Source organism: Tyto alba, unplaced genomic scaffold, assembly GCF_018691265.1.
Source record: "Tyto alba isolate M040663 unplaced genomic scaffold, T.alba_DEE_v4.0 Super-Scaffold_13, whole genome shotgun sequence".
In the NCBI taxonomy this organism is placed as follows: Eukaryota; Metazoa; Chordata; class Aves; order Strigiformes; family Tytonidae; genus Tyto; species Tyto alba.
Genome location: NW_024881275.1, coordinates 34,811,465 through 34,825,133, shown reverse-complemented (window position 1 = coordinate 34,825,133; position 13,669 = coordinate 34,811,465). Strand labels below are relative to the sequence as shown.

Genomic DNA, 13,669 nt, shown 5'->3' with positions numbered 1-13,669 from the left:
AAGTTCTTCTCTTGTGTCTGAGCTAACAATTTCTCCAGTCTTTACTGTGAACTCTGTGCCTCTTTTCCCCTCTTGACTGCTGCCTTCTGTCTTGGAGATTTCTTTTTTAATATTTTTTTTTTTTTCTCAGAAGTGAAATAATTATTTGAAAGGGCAATTTTGAGCTATTTGATTAAGGATTTCTATGGTCAAATGCATGCAGCAACTCAGTATCATGGAGCCTTAGTGGCAGAAAAAATAAACTTCAGTATTTTTATTTTAAAAATTGTTAGCGTAATAGAAAGGTACGTGAGCAATTTAAGAGACACACCCCCGTCCCCCAAACATCTAATGAAACATTGCAACAACAAACTCCCTTTCATATTAGAGAGGAAAACTAGAGCTTCTTCCTCAGACTAGCAAATTCTAGGGATTATATATTTTAAAGCAAAGACAGATGAGTAACATCTATGGCCCACGTCTGTGACAGAAGCTAGCCTACATGATGGCTTGTGTTCAGCTCTGTCATCCCAGGATGGTCACTAGGAAGAAATCAGCTCTGAGGCACAAATATTCTTTTCCCTAAAATTGTATCTTATGTACTGTTTTGGTTATATATCCTCTGCGGATTCTTACTTACTTTCTGTTAACATACCTCTCAGCAATAATTGAATATGTATTTGTGTTTTCGCAGTTGTAACAGAAAGGAAGTATTTCCTGGTATGTTAGAGAGACAAGACAATGAAAAATGTGTTGTACTGAAGTTACTGAAAAATTATAATGGGAATTTTCTGCAATTTTTTAAGTTTGAATTTTTTTTTTTTTTTTCAGTCTGAACAACTTGCAGAGGCAGTGATTTAGCTGTAGGGAATGGATAATAATACATTTTTATTAACTTCATGTAATTGACAAAAATGCATAAATTGACAATTTAAATTGAAAGAGTATTATTTTTCATTGTAATGAAGCTAACTTTGGGGGGATATTTTTTTTGACAAATGTTGGTAGTTTCATATTGCAAACAGGCTTAAGCAGAAACTAGTATAAAACTTAATTGTATTCCTGTTTGATTTCTTTCTGGGGAAAATAAACTCCTGCATTTCTTGCTTAAGGTTAGGTCATATAACTGAGATTGTTATGGATGCAGAAATTTAATAATGACATTGAGGATCTTTGATTCTGGTTAGCAACAAAATATTTGCTTAGGAATGCCACAAGTATGCACACTCCCACCCAAGCTCCTATGTTCATCTATACAGAATTTTAGTGGAAGACATAGAAATCAGATTTTGCCTTCATTCTGAGGGGTTTCTGTTGATGCTGCTGTTGTGTTTGATCCTAAGTGTCAATGTAGAATCTTAGTGGCCCACCACAAACTGTTGTATTTATGGCTGTCCCCCTATATTAAAAAAACCCCTGGGTTTGAATTTTATTGAATTCATGTATATGTGTTTTCAAGTTTATTTTCATAAAATAACTGTATATTGGGACACACACACACACACTCCCTGCCATCTCACTTCTGGAATCTAACTTGTGATTTATTGCATAACGTTTGAGAGAGAGAAAGAGAGAGGCTGCCTGACTATTGAATAGGTGCTTTGAGTCAGCTCTTGAAGATCTTCCATTCTCCCTGGGCTCTGAAGATAATGGCTTGTAATGGATGGTCATGGTGGGCAGCATTGGTGCCTAATCCAGTTACATGGGAAAGAATTTCCCACAAAACTATTTTTTCTTCTTGTAAATATAAAAATATTCATAGAAGAGTAACTCTTCATAGCGTTTGCTTCCATCCGTATAGCTGGAGAGTCGGATCTGGCATGGTCCTCACACTTCAGATTGTTAGTTCTCATCTCAGCCTCATGTCTGCAAATGCAGGTCAGGAGCAGTGGGTTAACATGCTTTTCCAGAAGCCTATTTACTTCCATATCTCATTACAGTAATTTTTAGAAACCACTAATGTGCAGTGTCGCTGGAGATCTGTTGACCTTCCAGGTCAGCTAACAAGCCATGCTGTGAAATCTTGGGATACCCTTTCATAAGTGGCTTTTTTTGGCACCTCTTAAAAGTTGAACTCAGTTTGGCCTCAAGCTAATGGTCACTCTGGAGAACCACAACCCAGTTTTTCACTTAGCAAAAGTTTTAGAGTGAGGACTGCTCATCTGCCCAAGTTATGTATGATATCTGCATTGCTGTACTGAGCCTTTTCCAGTAAGCTGTCATTGCAGATTAAGAATTTTTATGGCATCTCACTGAGGCCTTCCGTTCACCCTGATGCAGTCCTCCTCTGTACCGAATTATGGAAATGAATTAATGAGCTGTTACTGGACACTGATTACAGGAAAAAAAAAGGGGTTGCAAAATAAGAAAAAAGTCCTTGAATTGCAAGGTTCCTGTAGAAAATTGTAATACTGTAATGCAGTGAAAGGATGTGTTCACAGTGAGAACAAATTGCTTTCCTCAGGGATAACTGTCTCATATTTATGCAGCATTTAGTAACAATCCAAAGAAACGAGAATTTCTCTTGCCCTTCAGATAGTACTTCCAGTCTTGCTTGAATCTAGAACACACTGTAAGCTTTGGATAAACTACTTGGTGTAGGAGCTCATGCTACACACAGAACCCAGTAACTTGGGCAAAAATACGTCTGACTTCAGTGTTATTCATAAAGCACATTTTTACTGGCTATACTCTAGCTCAAAGTTAGAGAGGATTATCAGCATCAAGGAATGTGCTGAAGGACTGTGGAAGCCACTGAGTCTGATAGTTGAGCCCTGTCTGTGTAGTTGACTCTTTCTGGGTAAAGGGATGCCTAAATGGTTTCTTTTCCCTGAGCAGTGAAGCTGCTGAAGGATGCGGTTGTAACTGGGTAGGTGGCTGGGAAAGGAGCTGCGAGTGAGTGGCTGGGGAGGCTGCTCTCCTGGGGAGAAGGCAAAAGAGGAAGCAATGGCCTTGTGGCTGCGCCACTCCTTTTGCTATTAGAAATAATGCTGCCTGTGATAGGAGAAGGAGCCTTTTGTTTTCTTCTTCCCAGCTCTTGAGAAGGAACAGCTCTGAGAGGAATGGGAGAGGTTCCCCCCAGGCACATCACCTGTGCCTGCCACCCCCATGCGCCTCAGGGAGTTGCTTCTGCCTCAAAACTTCATTTAGGATTCTTTGCAGATTTCAAAAAGAAAAGGAAAGCAATCCTTTCCACTGTGGTCAATGTGCTATTTTGTCTACAGCAATAGAGAGAGAGATATTTCCTTGTGTAAACCTGTATTTAATGAGAGGGGTTGTGCTCAAGCAAACTTAAATTACTGTAATTTATTTCACTTTACTAATGAGCATCATAACAGCTGTACATTTTAAATAAAGTACTCTCCATGCTATCTCCTAGTGGGTTTTTGTTTCTTCTGCTGTCATTATTTTCATTGTTATTGAGAAGAATTTGTTGCCTCACATTTAGTTTTTCATGTGACTGCACTTTGCCTCTTTTTCCTGTCATTTAAAGTAGCAAGAGAGAGGTACAGAATAATTGCACAGCCGGTCTCATGCTGATGTATTATATCTGTTACAAAAATATGCCACATAATTTCCTAATTTTTTAAATTATATTTCAGATACCTCTTATATCTACAAATAAAAAGGGACATTTTCCATGGCCGTTTGCTGTGTTCTTTTTCTGATGCTGCTTACCTGGGTGCCTGTATTGTCCAAGGTAAGTACAAGCAGCAGGCTTTTTTAAATATTTAAATCATAAGTGCGTTCAGCATAAAGAGAAACTCAAAACTGTTGTGGTGTAGCTAGCAATAAGGAATTTTTTTTTTGAGTTGTACTGTTTCCCCACATTGACATGCACTGTGAAGTGTTTTAAGGCATTTAGCCACTTAGCCAACTAAAGCCAAACTGGAACTTAAAAAAAAAACCAAAAAAACAGCAGGTTGTCTTAGCATTTAGGTGAAAAAATACGGCATAAATCTTAGATTCTGGTTATGAATAAAGGAAAATTCTGTTCTGAATACTGGATGTAAATGGAGCCTATTCCATTTGAACTAAGCAGAGAAAAATGTCATTCAGTGCCCTTTCCTATGGTAAAGACAGCTTGTGTGATGATGAGATCTCTTGCAAAAATAGTAGTCATAATTCAAGGAGAAAGTTTTGGTTTGGTTTTGTTTTCCCTTCTTTTTTATTCTCTCCTGCTCTGTCCTCATCATTTCCTTAGGGCCAAATTCAGGTATATGTCCTGGATTGCACACAGAGAAATAGTTAGCTAAATGTCTGATTAGGGACATCACATGTGTGGAAGTCCCCTTCATTCTGCCTTAACATGAATGAAACTCTTAATACATTATAAGTCAGCGTATCCAAACCAAGGTAGTTTAGACCTTATTAAAAGGGGCTTATTTAGAGTATTAAAACATCATATGCTGTGTTTGGTTACCTAAGTGACATATCTTTTAGAAGAGGAATCACATGCCACGGTCCACTTTAAATAATGTTATAGCCTGTGTTTCTCTGCTGGAACGGAATTAAAGCAGTCTGTATCACTGAAGATAAATTGGTGTAAAAAAGAGGATAATCTGGAGATCATTGTTTTAGTTCTGCCTGGTACCAGAATGACAGATACTCAAAGGGAGAACATTACTTATGCCTCTGTTGTACAGAGCATATTTCTGCCACAGGAAATAGTTCAGGATTGCTAATTACTGCTGCAGTCAATAAACCATGAACTTCACTTGGAACTCATTGACTGAAGTGGCAGTTAAAAGGATTTTGTTGTTTCAGTTAACTATCAGTTCTTCAAAGTAGCATTTCTCGAGAGATGGTGAATTCTTACCGATCATGGAAGTATCCAGAATTACACTATATTTACTGACTTTTTTCCTTATTAACTAATGCTGCAACTGAATTTTTCTGTTTTGTTTTGTATTTCGGATCTGTTTAGCTGAGCTTGGTGATTATGATCCTGATGAACACCCAGAGAATTACATCAGTGACTTTAAGATTTTTCCTAAGCAGTCACAAAAGCTTGAGAAGAAGATAGCTGAAATGCATAAAAATGAATTCAGGTAATTTAGAATGCTGTTTGGTAAAGAGACAACTAAGAAATACTTTTATCTGTTTGCAAGTAGTGTATGTTAACTTAGGAGGGTTTGTTCCTTGGATTCTAATAGGTGGTCTACCAATATACTGCCTAATATGCTGTATCTGAAAATGTGGTTTTGGATTAGTGGGTTTTCTTTTCCTGTTAACCTTCATTAATCATAGCTGATTCTTGCACGTATGCTGGTAATTTAGACTCTATTTGCTTGAAATATAGGTCTGGTTAGTGGGAGCGTCTCACATCACAAGTGATGCTCTGGTTGTTTAGTGGAATAACATCTTTCATTTAGGTATCACACATCTTTTGCTGTGAAATTTCTGTATGTGGTGCAATTATAAAATTCTTGATAGATACTGACCTGATCGAAACTGTAATTAAGTTGTTTTATCTGTAGGTTGTCAACATAGTGGTGAATTGCACAGAAATGTATTTAAATAACTTACTTGGAAGACTAAGGAAGTGAGATTCAGAACTCTGCAAGCTCTTTTTCTGTCCTAAACATTTAATAGTGTGACAGAGGGGAACAGAGAAAGATAGATTAATCAATCTTTTGGTTTCAGAGTTGAATGTGTTTTGGGAATTGCAGTGTTTTGGGAGAGAAGTATCAGTGCATTGTGCAACCGTACCCTCTTCAGGATTGTCAGCGAATGACACGCACAGTAGCCCTGACGGTAGCTTGCATGATGCCCTAGTCGTTTCATTCAGCTGCGGGTAGCCCTCAGAAAACTTGGAGAGGAACAGGATGTGCAGAAAACCAAATGAAAGCAAACAATTAATTACATAGACTAGAAGGACAATTTTTGTTCAAAGATTGCAAGGCTCTTTGCACTTGCTTTAAACCTCTGTGTTTTGTTTTCATATTGCAATATATGTAAATGCTTTGCTTAAGTACTTGAATACTACTTACACAAAAATTAGATTGTGAGACACCAAATTCATGGGAAAAAAAAAAAAAATCCCTTTCAGAGGAGTTAAAGCTTAAACCACTTCTATTGCTTTTCCAGAAGCCTGTCAAATATGCTGTTTGAACAGTGTGCAGCGTTCATGGCAGTAAGCCTGCCAGTATTAATCTGTCTTCTCTTTTTTCCTTCCTGAAACCTATATACTTTGTTTATATTCATTTCACCAAAACAATGTTTTAAATGACACAGCCACATCTGGTATTTTTAAAGCAGTTCAGGGTGCACTTTACACAGACTCATAGAAACAGCCATTTTAAAAAGGAAACAGAATTTCCCTTACTTTTATTATTGTTCCATACAATGACTGCAGATTTCCAAAGGATAAATTCAACCTTTAAAAACCAGGATCTTTCATCTATTATGCCAAGGTACAATTGAAAATATTTTGATCAGTTCAATCTTTCAAGAACAGGGTAGTCCTTTATTTAAAGTTAGGAGAAGGGAAGAAATGGTGGTTAGCCAAAACTGGTGTTTTCTGTATCTCAGAGACCTGCAAGAGATGTATTTTTCTGTGTTGTTTTTTTCCCTTGTGCATAATTCTGCCCAGCCACTGTGAAGTTAATCTGCTAGTTCCTCTATTATGAATAGCCACACACATTTTTTAGCTCATTTTTTCAAACCCCTTTTCTGTCAGTGTAGTGTTCCTGATCCTATGACAGTAAATGTTACAAGCCTTTGCCCAGGTTCCTCTGGGATTCTCCTAGTCATGGATTCCTCCCATCGATGGCTGCTCAGCTTGTCAAGATGTCCCCTGAATTTCTTCAGCAGTCCTGGTGAGGGAAGCTATTCATTATTGCCTTTTGGAGATCAGATGGTATCAACCCAACTTCTTTTGACTGTGGATATGCTGATTCCTGAAAAGAATTCCAGAAGGGGTTTGAGGCATAACTATAATTTATGGCAGAACTCTCTTCATATATCTCACTTAAATGTATACATTCCTTAATTCTATTTCTACTCTAGATTTTACCAATTTGTATGTTTTGAATGTGTAGGCTCTGTGGCTTATAGCTCTTTACAGCCCTCAGGAACTGTTTTCTTTCTCTTCTGTTTTCTTTTGCTTATGTCATCACCCGATGGGCCTTACTTATTTATCTGGTTACAGAGACAGTTTCAGAGCTGTCTGGATAGCTGCTATCTGGCAGTTGTCCACTCTGTCTTCCAAAACTGATCATCCTATTACATTTTTTACATCAGACATTCACAAGTCACACAGAAATTTTTTACCTTTTTCCAGATATATAATTCCATGGACTTCTAGGAGTACAAATTAATAAAACATATTCATCATAAAATGAGCTATGTAGGGAGAGGTCCAGTGCTAGATGATCAGATTTCTGTATCTAGCTGGAAAAAGAAGATTAGAAAAAACACTGAGTTTACAGGCTTCTGTCTGGTATTGATCAGCACATCTGTTTCACTGCATTCAGCAAGTTGAATTTTCTGATACGAATTAATATTTTGGTGCTCAATGAGTATTTTTAAAAATGCTGCAAAAGGTTCTCCTAGCCTTTTTTAAAAAAAGATACTTGAGTGGTTAGCTGAGAGCTAACATCTAAGGAGAGTGGAAGAGACAAAGAGCCATTTTAATCCAGCTGCTTTTGTGCTAACTTCAGAAGAGTTACTTCTGAGTTTCAGCACTCCAAGTGAGTCTGATTCTTTGTTTTTTTCACATGTGTAAATAAACAAAGATCATGGCATCTCTCTCCTGCAGCTGACTCCCATATAACCAAAGCCCTGTGGCTTGGGAGAGGCCAGTTTTTCACTGAATCCTGTCTTGGCATCCTCAAGGCCTGTTCACTGGGCACGTCTTTTCTTCTGTCCTACAGCATGACGGAAGAATTTGCCTTTTGAAAGGCATGTGAAGACTGTGAGGGAAGTGTCTGGGAAGCAACAGTAGGGTACTGTGACAGCTGCCAGTGACTTAGTCATCTTGTGTCATTTAGGATCCTTGTTCTTATTAATTAAGAAAGAGGTAAGACATGGTGCCCCTATTTCTCATCCTTTGTGGCTGTGAAAACATCACTGGATTTTAGCAAAATGTGACCTTTTATGTGGCTTTGCACTGCACATAATTGCAAAAATATAAATGTGACAGACAAAAACACGACAGCTTTATTGAGCTGTGATTAACAGTCTGGTGAATTTTAATTAATTATTCTTCTGTCATTGGGAAAGGGAGAGGTACAGGAATAATTTCATTGAACCTTACCAGTGGTGGGACAAACATGTGACTTGATTTCATCACAGTACATATTCTTATTTTCCTGTCATTCTAAGTAAGTCCTCTTTTGAAACACAATATACCACTGGAGGCAAAGAGATAATGCTCTTGTGACTTAAAATCTTAGAATATGTGAGGATGCACTAAGAACTGGTGACACTTGAAGACTTGTTTCTAAAAGAATTCAAAATTGATTTGAATATTATGGTTTTGGTTATGATGGATTACAATGCTGCATAGCTACTGAAGTAATAACTACTTGCATTTCTGTTTCCCTGCCATTCTTAACTGATTCAAGAGATTTGGGGTATAAAAATCTAGATGTCCTGTGAGTGTATTTTGGTGTACCTTCTTCTTCAAGTGAAGTGAATGCTAAAGCCCCTCCCCAGATTGTTCACTTGCATGTCCCTTATCCCTTTTGGTTAGGTGTGTGCAAGTGTTTGTAAGGTTGCATTTTTAAATCACATCAGTTAAATGATCCAAGATAAAAATAGCTTGTTTTCTTTTACTTGTCTTCCACACAAAAGTATATGGAACCAACTACTCATCACCTACTTTGGCAGTATTAAAGATATTTAACCCAGCGCGGTGTGCTTATTGCATAAAGCCATAGTTCATTTTTATTTCTGGTGACCAAAAGCCCCCATCTTAAAAATACAGTGAGGAATTCTATATAGATTTGGTGAAAACCAAAACAAAACTAACCCATGAAATGAGTTTTGCAGAGTCACGGAATCTTCTAGATAGAGGAGAGCAAAGCTGCATGAAACGTTAATTCTTCGAGCATAGCAGTGGGATTATTGAGATTACTGGGTTTTTATTTGAAAGATCACCCAGGTGATTTTAATAATCTATTTGGAATTTGAGGTTTTGTTATTTTGTTGTTTTGTTTTGTTTTGATTTGTTTTATTTTTTTAACACATGAGGAGTTTGTTCATTTCAGATGTTCCCAAAACAGTTGTATTTTTTCTATGGCAGAATTAGTACTGTTTGTTTGTTTGACCAGCCTGCATTAGTAGCTTCCCAGTTTTTCTTCTAGCTGTTGCTATTGAATTTTGTGGGCTCCTTTTGCAGAAGAATGGACTTTGTACATATGTATGCACCTGTATCAGGACTAGTTCCAAACTGACGTCTGTGTTACAACTGTGGGATTTACTTCAGATGACCAAATAAAGCATCAGACACTTGGTGCAGTCACATTCCTTTCTCCCATTTCCAAGACAAAAATTCCTTCTTAGGAATTTATATAAACTATTGTGTCCTTCAACAGAATATTTGTTACTGTGATAAAATTCCCTGGCTTTTGAAAGATACCTGTCAGCCAGCACTCCCTGAGGCCAGGCACCTGAAAATACAGAAATTTCCAAAGAGGAGATCCACATAAATCCCTATCAAGGGAAAGTGTATTTGTAGGAATCATGGGGGGTTTTTTTCACTCTTTTTTTCTTTTTTTGAAAGGACTCAGTGGTTGAAAATTAAGATTTATTTTTTCTGTAACCCACTTGAAAACTAATGATCCCTTTTTAATTATTTCTAATATGAAATATTATACTATGTAATTTATGTGAAAATGTTACATAAACAGTCATTAATTTACCTGGAAGCCCCATGCAAACATTAACTTTGCCCGTAAATTATAGTGTTACATGACCTGTTCAAATGCCTGTTTCCCAGGCTAACCTCATACAGGTAAATGCAAGTTATTTATCATTGCTTGGGATGGCCAGTGTGGATACAGGCTCAAGACAGTTGAGTGCAACTGAATTGGCAGTTATCTCCAGTGTGTGTATCAAGTACTCCAGCTTTTGCAAAAGTTGTGTGTGGGAGAACATCTTTTGGGAGAACAGGAAGTTTCCTCTGAGGGCGTGAAATCACTGCTATGTTCTGCTATTAACTAACTCAAAACCAATTTAGACTTCTAAGCTAAAGGGTGGTATTTTCTTGAAAGCCACAACAGTAAATTAATGCTTGACTTTGATCCAAGCTAAATGAGAACTGTTACTCAAATTTGATTTGAAAGACATATAACTTTTTTCTCCTTTGCTGCATCATCTACACTGTAACTATTAATTGGGGAATTAAGTACTTTTAACTTCCCTCCACTGCTCTGTCTCTTGGCGTATTCCCTTCACTGTACCATGGGTTACCAGGGGTGCTCAGGCTCTGGTGCCAGCAGGAGTACGGGATTTCCCGGTCTCTGCTGATCTGGCTCTCCAGCTCTCGTGAAGACGTGAGCTGTCAGCAGAGCCACTGGCAAGCATAACTACAAATGTTACTATCAGAGTATATTCTGGGAGGCTGTCCTAGAAGACTTGGCAAGGGTTGCTAGAAAATGCTTCTCTTTGTGGGTGTTAATATCATTTGATCCAAGATTAAAGCAACTTCTTGCATGCCGTTGAATACATTAAAATGCTAAAACTAAATTCCCATTTAGCAAGTCCAGAATAAGGTGGATCTTGTATTTCATTTATGAGCTTCTTGCAATTAAAAGAACATATCATCTGCTTTTATGCATTTAATGCTGGCAGCACATTCATCTATGCTTTATATTTAGCTTCTTGTACCAGCCTAATCACATCAGTATCTCATGGCCTCGAACACACAAAGGGAATCTGCTCAAAAGCACATATGGTGTACTTCAAAACTTGTAATTCATGTTACAGGAGACAGAAGCCACTTTGCCAGGGACTAAGGATCTGCTGAGGCTTACGTGGAGGGAAGGGAGGGGTTTGGAAATGAGCAGGACTTGGGCTACAGCAGAGATAGCTGACTTCCAGGCCTAAGGAGCCAAAGTGTTTGTAGTTCTCAGCTTTACAAAGTATACCAAGTACTTTGAAGAGCTGAGGAGGACAGTGATGTGTAGTGGGAATTCACAGGCAGACAGTGGTGACAGCTACTCGGGGCTCCCACCTGTGTTGCAGCCATGGGCTGCACTGAATGTCCTCTTCACCTCAGCCTGCATGGCCCATGCTGGCTCTTTTACCATTTCCCAGTGTAGGCATTTAGATTTATCCATCAGGCTATACGTTGGCACAAGTCACTGCAATTTCCATATTATCTAATCCTCTCAAATTCAACAATCTGTTATTAAAATGCCATTGTGTTTTCTGTAATAGGTGAATAATTTATTTGTTTCTATGCTACTATATTTTCCTGGTGTGTTCTTTCACTCCGTAATTCTTATCAGTTGTAATTTGGATGAATTAGAGAGATGACTGGAATGTGTGTTTATTAGAAGTTTGAAATAACAGGTCCTCCTATTCACCTGGTGCCTTCCTTGAAGAAGAATCATGTGTGTATTGCTTTCCTCAAATATTTGTTCGTCTGAACCGTTTATTTCTTACAACCTGCTTAAAACCAATTGAAATTAAGGAACTGTACTTGTAATTCTGGATACACTTACTAGAAAATGGTATGAGTGAGATGCTGTTTTGCTGGATTGGTGTTTGCATGGCACAGAGAAGCTTTATGGTAAGGGGCAGATTTACCTGAGCATGATTTTAATGGAAGATGCAGTTGTAGCAGTATTCTAGAGAAAGAAACTTCACAGGCAAAACAGATGTCTTTTCCGTCCTCATTTCCCAATGGTCTCATACAATGAAAAATTGAAAAGATATATCAATACATGTGATTTTTCTTTTAATGGGAATTCCAAGGAGTATATGGTAGAAAAAATAATCTACTTGAATTGAAAAAGGTAGCTGTTTTCATTGTAACCTTGATAATTTTTTAGCTTTAGGAAAGATTTCATGCATGTGTGCACGCATGTGTGTGTGCACGCATGTGTGTGTGCACGCGTGTGTGTGCGTGTGCATGTGTGCGCGTGCCATGATCCACAAATGTGGTGGTTGTTTTTTCACCAAGCTAGTTGTTGCCTGTTTCATAGTGAGGCTTGGGTTCAGGTTCTGCGTATTTAGCATACTGCTGAGTTCAAATGTCTGTGTGAGTTTCTACAATGTAGGGATTTCTTCATCAGCTGAAAGGACCTATTTCCTCTGCCTCTCTCCTCCCTCCCCACCTTGTCTTTATCTGGGAGAAGGCTTTACAGCTTGGGAGAAGGCTAGGTGTGTCTGGACCAGAATAATGAATCTACTGTGATATTAAAACCAGATAGCTCGGTGGATGTCTCTGTACCATGGGAATAGATTTTAAATTAATAATAGGTAAATTAACACTGCATCTGTTCTGCAAAGGTATTCTGTCTGTTGAATAGGTTTAAAGCTGTCTGCGTCACTGCATCAATTTATGAAATGAAGTTGAAATACAAATATCTAAACAAGGACTTTGGAGATACTGTCTAAGCCTGATCTCTGAAGCGCACAAGTAATTTGAAATATTCTTGTAGAAGGAGTTATGTAAGTGGCACATGTCGTTACAGCATGCATTCTGTAAAAGTAAACCCATAATCATTTATTAGGTTCAATAAAAGCTTGATTACTGTTTTAAAGTGATTATTCGGGTTTTTCTCATCTTAGGATTCTATCTATCTGAGAGAAAAAACAGTTTTACAGTACAAGTTAAAATTTATATCTGAGTGTTTTGCAGTTTTCTAAGTTTTATATCTTCCAGCAACATCTCAGCAATTCAGCTGCTTGCCCAGTGACAAGATGTCTTCTCATACGCAGAACCATTTAAAGGCTTTTCTCTCCCCGATGCCAGTAGCCTGGACCGTTCTCAGAGGAGCAGTGCTGCTGCCTGGGCAATGTGCAGAGCCTGACCTTGCTATTCTGATAAACTGAACCACAACCTACAGTGCAATTTCATTTACCAGTATCTTCATTTAGTGCTTTTCTTTGAAATTATCACCACTGTTGTGCTATTGTCTCCAGTACAACTGAAACACTTGTAAGTATAGCAGATACGGGTTTCAGTACCACATAGTCCTGCTTAGCACATTCACCCTGACTAAAAATACTAGCAGACAGACTGTATTTAAAAAGATCTCCACTGTCTGCCAAAATCTCCTGAGCTTAAAAGAAAAGTGAAAACTATTCAAGATCTTTAGCACTATAATTATGTAGCTATTGGAGTGTCAACCACCCATAAAAAGATTTAAAGAACAACAGCAAGACCTCATCCATGTGGTAAGCAGTTCTGTAATCAGTAAATGGTGTAGCTAAATGTGTTGATTCTTCATGCAGAATTCTGGCTCTTATTTAGGTTAAAAAGGAAATGAGGGATGTTCTGTACAAGATCTGGGATATAGCAAGGAGAATATTTCATAGATGGAGATCCTTCTTGAAATCGTTACTGTGGTATCTCCTGAGACTGCAGTGAAGTATGTCCACAGTTGAAGAGGAGATCAAATGGTGTTTGATGGAGACTGAGCCTATGTTATTTAAAGCTTTATGCCTGGTACTTTTCCCTGGTTTGCATGGAGGTGAATATGTAATATTTCTAGAAGCCAGATCATTATAT

At 38.0% G+C, this 13,669-nt stretch overlaps 1 protein-coding gene across 2 annotated transcripts in view; it reads left to right on the top strand.

Moving 5' to 3' along the window:
- FRMD3 (FERM domain containing 3) overlaps positions 1-13,669 on the top strand; it is a 148,877-nt gene that overhangs the window by 98,326 nt on the left and 36,882 nt on the right. For both annotated transcript variants that reach the window (XM_042788028.1, XM_032981901.2), the window contains exons 5-6: positions 3,582-3,679; positions 4,907-5,030. In XM_042788028.1, coding sequence (XP_042643962.1) covers positions 3,582-3,679; positions 4,907-5,030 — 222 coding nt within the window. The remainder of the gene's footprint in view (positions 1-3,581; positions 3,680-4,906; positions 5,031-13,669) is intronic.